General features: G+C 44.5%; 1 protein-coding gene across 5 annotated transcripts in view; it reads right to left on the bottom strand.

Moving 5' to 3' along the window:
- Positions 1-16287, bottom strand: part of ryr2a (ryanodine receptor 2a (cardiac)) — a 119653-nt gene that overhangs the window by 61067 nt on the left and 42299 nt on the right. For 3 of the 5 annotated variants that reach the window (XM_037462837.2, XM_037462841.2, XM_037462842.2), the window contains 24 exons: positions 15748-15851; positions 15557-15640; positions 15230-15389; positions 14016-14163; positions 13754-13857; positions 13441-13545; positions 13146-13320; positions 11933-12141; positions 11494-11670; positions 11233-11369; positions 10984-11098; positions 10562-10722; positions 6705-6861; positions 6413-6499; positions 5995-6126; positions 5426-5520; positions 4899-5074; positions 3188-3816; positions 2729-2929; positions 2462-2567; positions 2079-2222; positions 1846-1973; positions 999-1144; positions 215-329 (listed from right to left, as the gene is read on the bottom strand). In XM_037462837.2, the coding sequence (XP_037318734.2) occupies positions 215-329; positions 999-1144; positions 1846-1973; positions 2079-2222; positions 2462-2567; positions 2729-2929; positions 3188-3816; positions 4899-5074; positions 5426-5520; positions 5995-6126; positions 6413-6499; positions 6705-6861; positions 10562-10722; positions 10984-11098; positions 11233-11369; positions 11494-11670; positions 11933-12141; positions 13146-13320; positions 13441-13545; positions 13754-13857; positions 14016-14163; positions 15230-15389; positions 15557-15640; positions 15748-15851 (3795 nt within the window). The remainder of the gene's footprint in view (positions 1-214; positions 330-998; positions 1145-1845; positions 1974-2078; positions 2223-2461; positions 2568-2728; positions 2930-3187; positions 3817-4898; positions 5075-5425; positions 5521-5994; positions 6127-6412; positions 6500-6704; positions 6862-10561; positions 10723-10983; positions 11099-11232; positions 11370-11493; positions 11671-11932; positions 12142-13145; positions 13321-13440; positions 13546-13753; positions 13858-14015; positions 14164-15229; positions 15390-15556; positions 15641-15747; positions 15852-16287) is intronic. The other 2 variants (XM_037462839.2, XM_037462843.2) reach the window with 1 other exon arrangement.

Raw genomic sequence — 16287 nt, 5'->3', positions numbered from 1 at the left:
AAATGAATTCAATTGAATAGTCAATAACGGGTGTTAACATTTTATGTAAATGTTAAAAAAGTTTTTAAAAGCTGGTTTTGTGACACATTTATGGCGTACAAAAAAATCAAGACAAATCAATGACAGTAAGCACACACAACCCAAACAAGAGATAAACCCTTTGTACTGGAAAGCTATGCTAGACATGGCTCTGCAGTTCTTACACACGTCATACCTTGGAGTCTCCTCCACTGAGTACGTTCACCATGACCTCCATTACAGTCTCATGCATCCCCAGAGCTCTCATCAGGTTAGGATGTTGGTAGAACACCTTGTTGTTCATGATATCTCTGCCGAGGAACGAGGGAATATCAGAGTAAAACAAACAAGTCTCTGTTTTGCAAACTTACATTTCTGGTTTCCTCGTATTCCTAGTATGTAAATGTGCAACTACAAACAGTAAATGATACACATTTATTATATCAATATTGACATCTGTGTAGTTGTCTTGTGCCCTGAGAAATGTAGCTTTGAAAATTACTTTTTTTACAAGCGAGATGTTCCATCTCTCATCCTTGAATTCTACCTCCACCTGTTCTGTTTGTTCCACCCGCTGACTGTTGAGCTCTGCCTCTCATCATTGCGTCGTTAAGCTGCGCCTCTTTCCTGTTCCACCAGCTGACTGTTTTAACCCCACCTCACATCAATGAGTTAGACCACCTCACCTCTAACCTCTGTCTCTCCTCCATGTGCTCTACCAGATGACTGCCTAGCTCCACCCCTTGTTTGGCGCTTGCTTAAGAGCAAAATTAATGGTCAGCTTACATGTAGGATGTGTAAAGACAAATATAAAAAATAATCTAAGCATAACGGAGCATAACAATCAGCTGGTACAACAAACATATGGACAGAGAGCACGTGTCTCAGTGTCCCATCCCCCAAAGCTGTAAACCTTGGGCAAGCGCTGGCAACACGTGAGAGTCAGTGTTAAAGGGCTTGACAGATGAGTGTGTTCTCACCCCAGCCCTCTGATCATCAGTTTCTCCTCCTCTCTTCCCATACGGACACTCAGCAAAGATCGGATCTGACCCAGAGCTGCCAGCAAGGTGATGGTGTCCTCGATCGATACTGAGTTTATGGTGTAGGTTTTAGGAAGGGCGCGCACCTAGAAGGATAAGAACAGATCTACACATCCACCTCCCTTCACACGTCAGACACATCTGTGGATATATATAGATATATCTGTGGATATATAGATATCTATATATATATAACAATTATATTATCCTGAATTACCTTTGAGGTTGACATATACAGTATATAGTGTAGTGTTTTTTGTGTTGGAATAAATATAATATTGAACTGCAAAGTAGTAATTCATTTGTGATGCATTAATTGTTTCGCATCAAATGACACTCGGATGTTTCCTAAAATTGATTTAACTAACTAACTAGAAGGTTCTGTCTCAGTCGGACCTGATGATTGCCATCAGATATTGTATAGCACTTTGTGTGACATTAACAACAGTGTTTAATTCAAGTGTATTTTTGACTTGCTCAAATTAGTCCAGCATCGAGGGAGAGTGTGGCAGCCACTAAACAGGCTGCAATACAGTTGCTTGGACAAATCTGGCTCCACCATTTACATCCACTTAAAGTGCTTGTTTTGGCCGAGATTGCTTTAGTAATGATATGCCAACTTTTTATCTAAAACTTATCTAAAAGTCATGACTGAATATTCTGAGGATGTAAATGACCGTGCCACATGTACAGTAACTCTAATTGTAATGTCACGGTGAAAAACTGTCTCTTTCATAGTACACAGTCTCTCTCTAAAAAGGAGCACACACACAAGCTGAAACCCTACCTGTCCTCCAATGCCATCGTACTGGCGGTGCAGCAGGACAAACATGGCTCTGACCAGCTCTGGATCCTCAATCACCGACTCTTGAGCCCAGCGGACCATTGTGTCGGAAATCAACTGCTGCAACGTACCTGAAGAACAGACAAACCATTTGATTCAGTTGGTCCAAATATTTACTCAGATGTAGATTTCTAGTACCCCACTGCTGTGTTGATTTGCTGCTGTGGAGTACTTACTGGGTTTCTTGTCTTTCTTCTCCTTCGGGGGGATGCCCATCTTCTTCCTCAGGTAAGCCACTTTCTCCACCAATGACATGAGGCGTCCTCGGATGGTGAAGTCACTGTCCCCTTCTATCCCTCCCTCCTCATCCAACTCTATACCTAACATAATAGAGAGTCAGTGAAGAAAATCGACGCACAAAACATCTTGATTATCAGATGACCCATTGGACCATGTGCCTCCAAGTGAATGAGCACAGACTCTCTGTCGAACTAAGGATGAACATTTTACTGAAACATGTCATTATTATTATCATTGATCCTTATTGATCTATGAGGGGGACCTGGATATCATTTGAAAGTAGGTCTGGCTGTGTGGATGAAGCCGATTGGACGTTTACCACAGTGTCTCATCAGGTCCTCGTGGAAGTCGAGCAGCTGTTCTCGGATGTATTCGGGACAGGGACACTCCTGCTTCTCGTCCTTAAAGTTTAGCAGCATGTTGATCTGAAAGGACGGTTCAATGAATACTTCCACAACAGCCAAGAAGATAACATCACTGAAATCCAACACACATTTGTTTATAGCGAGCGTGTTTCCCGCCAGCGTATTTGACTTGTAAGTTTGCAAAAGCATGAAAAAGTGCCTCAGCCCCCTGAACAACCCACCTGCTCCTGTGGAGGAGATCTGAACTCTTTGGTCTTCTTGGCGGTGAGTGCTGCAGACATGTTGAGCGCCAGCATCACCTCATTGTAGCGGAACCGCTGGTTGTCTTGGAGACAGGCCACAAAGTCGTCGGAGAAGGCCACTACCGCCTCAATGCGATGACGCACCTGGCAGTCGCACAGGTACTGCAGCACGTGGCACATCTGCAGACGCAAGTCAGACACCACATTCTATGGTGAAAACGGTGCCGGTATGTTTGCATGTTACATGCGTTCCTATGTTCCAAACTGGTGTTAAAAACATGCTGATTCCTAATTGTTAAAACCGTCAAATAAACAAATAAAAGTGCTGTTTATTTTGATTGGTGTTTACACTATTTCGTAGTTCTTATTTTTTTTAAGCGCAATATCTATAATCTGCGTAAGTGGATTTACATACTGAGAGGGTTAACGGAGTGTCACCTGGAGTTTGACAGGCTCGGGGAGCTTCATCTGTAAGAGTCCTTCTTTAGGCATGCTGCGCCCTCCCTCAGTGGCGCCCTCCCTCAGCGCCTCAGACTCTGTGGGCGTGTCCTCCTGACCTTCCCGTCTCTCAGAGAACACGGACGGCTCGATCAGTCTGAGGATGTTCTTCAGATCTCGACTCTGGAAAACTCCCATGATGAGTAGGGTGTAGAACAGCTTGATGAGAGGGACGAAGAGGAACTCGGTGCTGCCTCCTATTGGATCCCGCACGTGCATGCTGCCCTCCCTCACCGCCTCCGTTAGCATCTCGATGGTTTTCATCTTCAGTACGTCTAAGGGGAACTCAGGGCTGTACTGGAAACAGTCTCCTGATCCCGTGTTACGATGTGACGGTCCATTCACACAGACAAAACATGGGGAGGAAAAGTGCATTCTGGGTCTCAGGGAGGTGCTGAGGCCGATGCCCGGCAAGCCGTGTTTCTTCCTCTCATCGGGGAACAAGGTGATGCTCTTGGTTTCCTCCGTCATGGGAACAATGTACTCGCTGTTCATCATGAGGCGAGCTGTGGTGTAGCTGCTCAGGTGGATGTCGATGAGTAGGTCGTAGTAGCCCGCACGGAGCAAACCTGGCGGGGGGAGAAAGATATAGAAATAAACTCAAACGTATTAAACATACGCAAAATGCATTACCTGGTAATACCATTTACATGAATTCCTTCTCTAGCTAGGTGCAACCATTTCCAGACAAATGCTTAAAGAAGAGAGCACATAGTAGGACCCTTTGTAATCCAGAATTTACTAAATGCATTTTTAGTCACTTCTTGCTACCTTTACTTTTGCTGCTTATTTAAATTTTGCTGATAATACTTCTGATAAGTCCTGACGAAACTGAGCAGTTTCTTTAGGCTTGGTGTTGCAGAGGGATGTAGGGTATTCAGAAAGTATTGAGGACGGAACACATTATTGGTGTCACGATCCAGCGCTCCTCTTCCCCTGAAAACTGAGGCCTTCAAAATCGAACCCCAAATTTCCCCCCTGATTACTGTCTTGTTGGTTTGTTCCGTTTTGTGTCTGCCATCTGTTGTGCACGCCCACTTCCTCCTACTACCTGTATCTGGTTACCCATCAAGCTGGTCTGTGTATCTACCCCTGATTCCTTTGTGTTCCTTGCAAAGTCTTGTGTATGTTACCATCACATTCTGAGTGTTAGGCTGATCTCTTGTTTTGCCTCGTGTTGAAGACCCCTTGTTTGTTCTAGACCTCGCTGCCTCCTGCCTGATCCTTGTCGGTACCTTTGCCCATCTACCTGCTCCTGGATATCGACCTCCTGCCTGTTTACCGGATACGTTTAGCCTACTCCCTTTGTACCTTTACTGAATAAATCTGCGCTCTGCGCTTGGGTCTACTCCTGCCTCCTGTGGTGCGTTACAATTGGCTTGGTTCTTTTCATGAGAAAAACATAATAGAATACAGCTTTCCTTTGAAGTACCTTGTCATTTTATTAAGTGTAGTATCTTTGTATTGGAGTATTACCAAATTCTACTGACTTTACACTCTTCCTACAGCTATTCAATCCTGCTTCACGCACGTATGATCCACAATCTCCCCTGACTTCTTACTACTTGAGAGCTTAGGCTCTTCTTACTTCCCAGGGACAGGGTGTTGTGTGTTGCTTGCAGTGTGTGGTCTATAATGCGTTGTGCGTTACCTGGCATGTACTTATTCTCTATCGCCTGAAGGAGCTGCGCCTCGTCTACGTGGGAGCAGAGGGCGTGTGCCACCCGGTTGTTTCCCAGAGCACAGATTGCTGAATACAGTCTGAGGGTGTGGTAGTGAAACTTTAGTAGGTCCCTCTGCTCCGACAGCTCCAGGATATCCACCGACCTACACAGCACGCAGAGAAATGAGACAGCAGGACATTGAAAATGTGTGTAGGTGTGCGTGTGAGTGTTTATACTCCTTCCATAGTGAGGGCCAAAATAAGTTTTCAACTGCTGAGCGGTGACACTTTCATGGGGTTAAAACTAACTGAGACAAAAATAAATCGTCTCTGGCATCTAAGGGGAAGGGCAAAAAAAGCATCTAGGCTACATGTTTTATGGGCCAGTGAGACAAAAAGACAGCTCTGTCCCAAAATGCAGGGAGGCCCACCCAGAAAATTCCCGCTAAGCCAGATGGTCCAACCCAGATGTGTGCGTGAGTATGTTTTTGTGCATGTAGCTGTGTGTACTCCACTTGTTCTCTTCAGGTATGTGCAGAGACATGAACTGCAGAGGTTTGTTACACTGGACCAGCCAGCCATGTCTGTCATTCACTCTGGATGCTGACACCTGAAAAAAATAGTTCCGGTTTAAGTTTTTTAAATATATATATGCACTTGGTAGACAGTATATATTACATTTCATGCTGCTATCCACCCACTGCACAGCACAGCAGACAGTTCACTAGCATGTTACTGATACGCAGGAGGATAATATGGAAGCCGAATTTCCCTTCTTTCTTTATAGAGACAAGCATTGGTAAAGCTACCCCGGTAAATTGGAAATTTAACCTAAAGTTAAACCATAAATAGCAACACAGTTATTTTGAATAGGGGTCTCCTGTCGCATACAAGTACGATAAATGTAAGATAACATTTTTTCCAATTGTTGGAAGATTTCTTTTAAGAACAGTGATCCATTAGATCTCTGTACATCTCTCTGTACATTACACAAGACTTATTGTCTAAGGTTATTCTCTTAGATATCAGCCAAAACAAAGCCATCAATGAGCCCCGGATTGCAGGCCTGCTGTAAGAACTGTACCTTGAGAAAGTGGTTAGGAACGCGACTCCATAATACAGGAGTGAGGAACTGGACGTGGAGCCTTGGAGGACACTGAGGGATTGGATTCTTCCTCTCGCTCTTAAACAAACCAGCTGACAGAGGCATCACATTCTGACGAGAAACAGACATGTTGACAATTATACAACACTCCATAAGACAAAACTGGACAGCCCAGAGAGGACACCATTATACAGTCTTTTTTCTGTCAACCTCAATCTTATTCCACATTAATCTGATGTCATATAAGACATAATCATTATCCCAAACCAACATGACACACCTTTTATCCACGAGGCTGCTTTTATTATGTTGCAGGACAATGAGGTTAAAAGCAGCCTGCCAAAACTCAGACCTAGGCGACTAAGCAGTTTGGGGCGCGAGTGTGTGTCCATCTCACCTTAATACGCCCCAGTTCGAACTGGAAGACATTGGGGCTTGTGGCCTTGGCAAAGACTGCTGGGAACAGCTTAGTACTGGGCTCCACCTGTGGAGGCCAGAGAGAGCGTAGCTAGCTCCTTAAATAGAACTGAATCAACAATGAATCGTTCCCTGTCAGTTGCCTGACACAAGAGGTGCATTTTCAAAATAAAACAGGAACTCACGAGACAGACACAACACAACCTGACTAACATATTTTTCTGGACATGACATCTTGTATATGCAACATCAACAACATGTGGAAGGTTTACCTGGTAGTAGGTGCTGAGTTCTTTACCATTGGCTGTAAATGTCAGCAACCCGTTGGTTGTGTCCACCAGGCAGCCAATCTCTAAGCCATTGCTTCTCCCTTGACCAGGACTGCTGCTCTCTCCAGCCCACACCATGTAACAGTTACTGCGCTTTATACTGAGGAGACACACACACACCATGTAACAGTTACTGCGCTTTATACTGAGGAGACACACACACACCATGTAACAGTTACTGAGCTTTATACTGAGGAGACACACACACACCATGTAACAGTTACTGCGCTTTATACTGAGGAGACACACACACACACCATGTAACAGTTACTGCGCTTTATACTGAGGAGACACACACACACCATGTAACAGTTACTGTGCTTTATACTGAGGAGACACACACACACCATGTAACAGTTACTGCGCTTTATACTGAGGAGACACACACACACCATGTAACAGTTACTGCGCTTTATACTGAGGAGACACACACACACCATGTAACAGTTACTGCGCTTTATACTGAGGAGACACACACACACCATGTAACAGTTACTGCGCTTTATACTGAGGAGACACACACACACCATGTAACAGTTACTGAGCTTTATACTGAGGAGACACACACACACCATGTAACAGTTACTGCGCTTTATACTGAGGAGACACACACACACACCATGTAACAGTTACTGCGCTTTATACTGAGGAGACACACACACACCATGTAACAGTTACTGTGCTTTATACTGAGGAGACACACACACACCATGTAACAGTTACTGCGCTTTATACTGAGGAGACACACACACACCATGTAACAGTTACTGCGCTTTATACTGAGGAGACACACACACACCATGTAACAGTTACTGCGCTTTATACTGAGGAGACACACACACACCATGTAACAGTTACTGCGCTTTATACTGAGGAGACACACACACACACCATGTAACAGTTACTGCGCTTTATACTGAGGAGACACACACACCATGTAACAGTTACTGCGCTTTATACTGAGGAGACACACACACACCATGTAACAGTTACGACGCTTTATACTGAGGAGACACACACACACCATGTAACAGTTACTGCGCTTTATACTGAGGAGACACACACACACCATGTAACAGTTACTGCGCTTTATACTGAGGAGACACACACACCATGTAACAGTTACTGCGCTTTATACTGAGGAGACACACACACACCATGTAACAGTTACGCGCTTTATACTGAGGAGACACACACACACCATGTAACAGTTACTGCGCTTTATACTGAGGAGACACACACACACCATGTAACAGTTACTGCGCTTTATACTGAGGAGACACACACACACCATGTAACAGTTACGCGCTTTATACTGAGGAGACACACACACACCATGTAACAGTTACTGCGCTTTATACTGAGGAGACACACACACACCATGTAACAGTTACTGCGCTTTATACTGAGGAGACACACACACACCATGTAACAGTTACTGTGCTTTATACTGAGGAGACACACACACCATGTAACAGTTACTGCGCTTTATACTGAGGAGACACACACACACCATGTAACAGTTACTGCGCTTTATACTGAGGAGACACACACACCATGTAACAGTTACTGCGCTTTATACTGAGGAGACACACACACCATGTAACAGTTACTGCGCTTTATACTGAGGAGACACACACACCATGTAACAGTTACTGCGCTTTATACTGAGGAGACACACACACCATGTAACAGTTACTGCGCTTTATACTGAGGAGACACACACACACCATGTAACAGTTACTGCGCTTTATACTGAGGAGACACACACACCATGTAACAGTTACTGCGCTTTATACTGAGGAGACACACACACACCATGTAACAGTTACTGCGCTTTATACTGAGGAGACACACACACACCATGTAACAGTTACTGCGCTTTATACTGAGGAGACACACACACCATGTAACAGTTACTGCGCTTTATACTGAGGAGACACACACACACCATGTAACAGTTACTGCGCTTTATACTGAGGAGACACACACACCATGTAACAGTTACTGCGCTTTATACTGAGGAGACACACACACACCATGTAACAGTTACTGCGCTTTATACTGAGGAGACACACACACACCATGTAACAGTTACTGCGCTTTATACTGAGGAGACACACACACACCATGTAACAGTTACTGCGCTTTATACTGAGGAGACACACACACACCATGTAACAGTTACTGCGCTTTATACTGAGGAGACACACACACACACCATGTAACAGTTACTGCGCTTTATACTGAGGAGACACACACACCATGTAACAGTTACTGCGCTTTATACTGAGGAGACACACACACCATGTAACAGTTACTGCGCTTTATACTGAGGAGACACACACACACCATGTAACAGTTACTGCGCTTTATACTGAGGAGACACACACACACCATGTAACAGTTACTGCGCTTTATACTGAGGAGACACACACACCATGTAACAGTTACTGCGCTTTATACTGAGGAGACACACACACACCATGTAACAGTTACGCGCTTTATACTGAGGAGACACACACACACCATGTAACAGTTACTGCGCTTTATACTGAGGAGACACACACACACCATGTAACAGTTACTGCGCTTTATACTGAGGAGACACACACACACCATGTAACAGTTACGCGCTTTATACTGAGGAGACACACACACACCATGTAACAGTTACTGTGCTTTATACTGAGGAGACACACACACCATGTAACAGTTACTGCGCTTTATACTGAGGAGACACACACACACCATGTAACAGTTACTGTGCTTTATACTGAGGAGACACACACACCATGTAACAGTTACTGCGCTTTATACTGAGGAGACACACACACACCATGTAACAGTTACTGCGCTTTATACTGAGGAGACACACACACCATGTAACAGTTACTGCGCTTTATACTGAGGAGACACACACACCATGTAACAGTTACTGCGCTTTATACTGAGGAGACACACACACCATGTAACAGTTACTGCGCTTTATACTGAGGAGACACACACACCATGTAACAGTTACTGCGCTTTATACTGAGGAGACACACACACACCATGTAACAGTTACTGCGCTTTATACTGAGGAGACACACACACCATGTAACAGTTACTGCGCTTTATACTGAGGAGACACACACACACCATGTAACAGTTACGCGCTTTATACTGAGGAGACACACACACACCATGTAACAGTTACTGCGCTTTATACTGAGGAGACACACACACCATGTAACAGTTACTGCGCTTTATACTGAGGAGACACACACACCATGTAACAGTTACTGCGCTTTATACTGAGGAGACACACACACACACACCATGTAACAGTTACTGTGCTTTATACTGAGGAGACACACACACACACCATGTAACAGTTACTGTGCTTTATACTGAGGAGACACACACACCATGTAACAGTTACTGCGCTTTATACTGAGGAGACACACACACACCATGTAACAGTTACGCGCTTTATACTGAGGAGACACACACACACCATGTAACAGTTACTGCGCTTTATACTGAGGAGACACACACACCATGTAACAGTTACTGCGCTTTATACTGAGGAGACACACACACCATGTAACAGTTACTGCGCTTTATACTGAGGAGACACACACACACACCATGTAACAGTTACTGTGCTTTATACTGAGGAGACACACACACACACCATGTAACAGTTACTGTGCTTTATACTGAGGAGACACACACACACACCATGTAACAGTTACTGCGCTTTATATTGAGGAAGTAAGTTAAGTTATGACTTAGCTACACCTGAGACTAACCTCTCATGAACTTTGCCCCTCTCGTCTCCCAGAGTAACGGTGACGCTTCGGACATTGTGCAGCTCAAAGCCTGGGTCGTACTGATGGAAGTCAGAGGTCACCCAGCCCACCCAAACATTGCTGGGCTCCTGACCAGGGAAGATGCGCACGGAGTAGTAGTGCTGAACAGAAAGAGGGGTGTACTTAGGTCAAGTTGAACTAAATTTCCCTTGATCACAGTTACTTCCCCAACAGGCTTCTTAATACCTGTATTGTGAAACACTATGCAGGTGATAAACTCTTGGACTAATGTAATGACTGAAGAGTTTCTAGGACCTGTTGATCTGTTTGCTCTCTTTGAGGAGGGAACTTCTCCTCATCAGTTACATGTATACTGCCGTTGAGTGTTTTGGGATCAGTATTTTTTTCTTGTATTGTCTTACAGTAGAGCCTCGCATAAGGAACTCATATTCGTCTCTGTCGTCAGCCATCACCTCCTCTGACAGACGAGCAGATGTTGGACAGCTGATGTCTGGCTTGTTTTTCTTCAACGTGAACCTGGTAGATCAGATGCTTAATATAGGTTTATACAGTTTAAAAAAAGGTGATCAAACACCGTGACAGTATGGTACAAATTAGAGTGCAAAAGCTGATTAGGGAAAAATGAAGGGTTGAGTCAACATAGGATTTACCGTTGCTTGAGTTTTGAAGGCTTCTCCTGGTTATAATCTTTGTGGTTGTTGAATTCATCTCGGTCGGGGCCATTGGGACCATGAGAAGACTTTATCAGGACCTCAAAGTCTGACACAGTTTCAAAGTCCTCTAGCTCCTGCAGAAACAGACAGAAAACGGACCACACATATTGTCATCATATTCCCAATCCTACTGTATCTTTCAGACACATGTATAGAGATTTAAACGAGTACACGTTAGTGTATTCGCTGTACTTTTACCCTCTTTGGTGAGAAGAAGCCTTCGTTTGCTGTGGATCTGGAGAAGGATTCCGCACACTCTATGGGCATGCTCAGCCTGTAGAAGGTGATGTCAGTGCAACTGTTCTGCGAGCCAAATGACCTCTGGGTGACCTTCAAGCACGGACAGGACTCCACTGTTCCATCGATCCTTGTCACCTGAAAAAAGCGACATAGTAAGTATAGTAAATATAGAAACATAGTCCACTGTGTCTTACTTAATGGTATTTGATCATGCTAGTGAGAAATGATCATAACAAATATGGGTTTTGTGAGGTCACAGTGACCTGTAATGACCAAATTCTAATCAGTTCATTTTTAAGTGCATATGAACGCTGTAATATGTCATTAAATGTTCTACCTAAAAATACATCAGATCCTACCAGGTGTTAGCTACGTAGATCCATATAGCTCCGCTCACCTCCATGTGTGGGTGGTTGGGGGGAACAGGAACAAACTGAGGCAGCCTCTTGCTGAGCCACATGGTGACGTCCCGGTTCATGTTGACAGCAAACGGTTCGTAGCCTTCCTGCAGACCGCAGATTGTGAAGTACTTCAGGGTGCTGACGTCTTTGCCGAAGTTCATTCTCCCCACCTGACACACACCCAGACTGGATACAGGGATAAAACCTGGAGCCAAAGAGGAGAATACAATGATGAAACCTTTTGGGCAGGTACAGCTATAACCGTAGAGGAATTTTTCCAATGGACCATTTGTGCAACTCACCTGCAACATTTAATAATTCAAGGATTCATTGTTATTGTGCAGCACAGGGATGCCTAACAAGTTGTACCCCATTTGGAACACAACAAACCCACTGCGCACATGTGGCACCCTGGACATTTTAAGCACTGCCATTGTTTGTTTGGCTTGTATTAGTTAGTGCCATTCGCCTGTCACTGTGGTTGTTTTGGTTATTGTTTAAAACCCTTTGTGTGACTTTTTGAGCCTGCCTGCTTTCCCCTGGAGTGGCTGCGGGGCAGTACTCGTTTCCGCCACCAGGTGACAGTAGCGGGTTTAGCAGGCATGAGGGGCGCTGTAACACTTGCACAGAGCAAGTGTAAGTACAGACAGTCGTTCTGTTTTTCAGTGTTGCTGACTGTCTGTTTTTGTTGCAGAATAAAACACATTTGAACGGAGCTTGCAGTGTGTGTAACACAAAAAACACATTTTTGCAGTGCATCTTTTTTTAGATGTTGCATCCTTTTGCAAGAATGTAAACAGCATCAACAAAACTATTCTGTCACGTTGCAGTAAATCTACCCCAGTTCGTCATCCACTCATCGCCAGATCGTTGTTTCAACTAACTTGGTAGTGACTGCGCTTGGCTGCTCTGTTGAGATATTGGTTTATGGTTATTCTGCTTTTCCTCTGATCCTGTATTTGTGTCTTTGGAGTCATCCATCCTCCCGATTCGCCAGTCTGTCTGCCATTCCCTGCCTGGATTCCCCTGCCCGTCCCCATTTGTCTCCATAGCTGAGAGTCAAATTAAAAGTAAAAAGGCGTGTGTCTCGAACGCTCTCATCTACTCTATGGGTTCAGCACCAGGTGTTGCTAGGAAAGGTTGGACGTGCACCAACAGGCGAATGTCCATCACAGGATATATGTTGTAAATATATAACGCACCACTGACCTTCACCAACTTCAAAGTCCTTGAAGGCTAGCTCCGATCCGGAGTCATCCAGCAGCACTTCTCCGTTGAGTGTGAACATCATGGTGTGTTCGTTCAGATCCACCATGCAGCCCACCACGTCCCCTGTCTGCCACGCACGGCCAAAATGCTCATTACCCTGGTGCCATCGTTGGACCTATGAAAAAGACAACGACATCCAACATTCAGTCTCATTTGGACATTAATAGGTCAAAAAAAGAAATTCCATCATAGTGCCATAAAACTGAATGAGTGGAGCAAAGAACGATCCTTCCACCTTGAAGCCATCGAAGACAAAGGCCTGTTCATCTGATCCCAGCTCCTGGTCTGGGAGGCATCCTGGCCTGGCCCAACCCACCCTCATCTCTCCGGCTGATAATACCTAGAGGATAAGTGGGAACCAATTAACATCCAGTTCAGGGGGGAAAAAATCGTCAAAGCATGCAAGCACACAGATTGCGTTCAATCAAATGCAGAATCTTAACAACATCCTGTTTTTTTCCCTTTTCATATTCTTTAGATCAGAATAAGTTACCATGAGGGACTTTCTAAAAGTCAATATGTTCAGCGCATGCTCACACATCTCGTACCTCCAACTCAAAGTACCACTTCCCCACATTAACACAGTAGGTTTTTTCTGCTCTGAAAATGCGAAACCTCTCAAGAGCAATGTGGTCGGGTTCAGATTGAGCTGCTGAATGAGAAAAAGGGTGGGTTACCATAAAGAAACAATAACATCTGATTATCACATATTGTATTTTTGAACAATCAAGGATTTCACCCAAAAAAGGATATTGCAACAAAAAATATGCGATCCAAATGCGATAAAACAATAAGGCATAGCTTTTGTACCATGGTCCTGGTCAGGAGCTTCCAAGTTGTATCCATGTCCCAGCAGAGTCCTGACAGCCTCTCTCAAACTGTCTTTGTTGGACTTCTTGGTTCTCTCATCCAGCAGAATGTAGGGGACCAGACGAGGGTTTCTGCGATTCTTCACATCCTGATGAGAGACAGAGACCAGAAGAATAAAAAGTAATTACCTGGGAACGTGGTGCTGGCTGGGTAGAGAGATACTGAAGTGCTTTCCCCTCCCTCGTTAACATCACTGAACTGCCTGCAGGCAGGACACGCTAACCCCTTATGGCTCCAGTTGAGCAGGAAACAAACCGTGAAACATTAGTTTCTTTATGCATTGGAATTACCTTGGTTCTAGGCAGAGAGCAACGTCTGATAAGTTAAAGCAGTGCGAAATTGTCTTTAAGTGCATTCTCTCTACTGCCCAGCAGGGGGCGACTCATATGGTCCTATGGAAGTGAATGAGAAAATGACTTGTCTCTTGATTTCTCCCCTCAGTAAACATATAAAATAAAATCAATTAAACCATTTTCTATTTAGAGTAAAATAGGTGTGTTTTTCATACGCCGGTTTATCGATGCAGCTTGTCCTTATGCTGTTGCTCTTCTGAAATGGCTGAAATGGCATGGCAGTAGCTTTAGTATTTCTTCCTCATGAGACATCCAAGCTGTCTTCCAAGCTGCCGGCTGGATGTAGATTACTATTTATTTTACTGGATTATCATCAATATTGAATGTGACGGCCGTACCACAGACAGACACCAAAGCGTCTTCATAGTTTTTGTTAACATGCAGACATACTAAGCAATGATCATTTTCCAATCCTCACTAATAGAAAAGTACAGCTTGTGGCGACACTGAACTTTGCTGAATAATCCATACAGCTGTTACAAAATAGAAAAACTGAAAAAGGGGAGAGAGGGGGAGGCGGGTGGAGAGGGAGAGAGACACAAAAGGCTATGCAAATTAAGACAACAATTTATCAGCATGAAAAGTAATCCATTGACCCTGAGAAACACCCCCAAAACATCATGTGCTGGGGCGACAAACTGAGCAAGTGGAGGAGTGGGTCTGGAACGGCTTCAATCAGACATGTCAGCCAACAATTAAATCAATTGGGGATATTGAGATATATATATAGACAACACTAGTTCAACTGAACACACAAACGTACCCACACACAGAGCCCAGCATTCCACAAGGTGTGGGTACCTGTTGGATGCCATAGGTCCAGCCCTGGCGGACGCGATCCCTTGCCCACACATTGTGCGCGTTCTCAGCCAGTTTGTCTACCATGGCTTCCTGGGTGGAGGTCAGCTTGATGTGGCCCAGGTCCAGAGGGGCGGGTTTATAACCACCGGACAGCTCATAGCTGCACAGTGAAGATTAACAGCTTAACAACATTCATCTACTGTCTGAGCTTTATGAATCATCTCATTAAAAGTCCTGATACATTATGCACGTTTTGTACTGCTTCCAGTTCTTGGTGACTCGTGGCATTACTTATCAGTTATCATGCTAATGGAGGGGGCCACTTACGTTTGGGACAGTTTCATGCTCTTTACTTTCTCTAAAGCGTGTTCGTCTGCCAATCCAACATGACACCCAAGGGCCAGGAGAGTTCTGTAACACACACGATCGAACACAATTTAGTGTTGTCATTGCCCATGGTTAAATGCCACGGAAAGAATTCGGAAGTTCTCATGTGGCATTCGGCACTAATGCATTACTTCAGAGTCTCCAGAGACATTTGTAAATTGTAGCTTCGTTCTTGTTCCGGAAGCTTGGAGAACTCCACCAGACAGGGGTGTTGCCGCTTGTTATCATCTCGCACCTGAAACACACACACACACACACACACACACACACACACACACACACACACACACATCCTGTATGAACTAGAAAGGTGCCCCTGAGAAATGGAAAACCTGGACATAAGACTTAGAACTATCAGGTTTCATTACTGCCTCTTTGGGATGTGCAGTATCACCTCCTATCTGGGTAACAAGTGAGGGGCTACGGCTGTGCACTAAATGAGCCACAGCGGCAGGTACGGCTGACTGACTGACTGGAACGGGTTGACTCATGACTGCACAGCATTCGGAGTACCGATTGATTGCTTTGCTTCTGAGGCCTTTATTTGAAATGAAATCAAGGATTTGCTGATCACTCAATACGATGTGACAGAGACTGGTCCTTTGCTTGCATGCTGTAATCTAACTAACGGGCTCATAGACATGTAGTTGGAACATTTTCCGTAAGAAATG

This window comes from Pungitius pungitius, chromosome 21 (assembly GCF_949316345.1).
Source record: "Pungitius pungitius chromosome 21, fPunPun2.1, whole genome shotgun sequence".
Lineage (NCBI taxonomy): Eukaryota > Metazoa > Chordata > Actinopteri > Perciformes > Gasterosteidae > Pungitius > Pungitius pungitius.
Note: the sequence above shows the minus strand (reverse complement) of the source record. Positions and strands in the feature narration are given on the sequence as shown.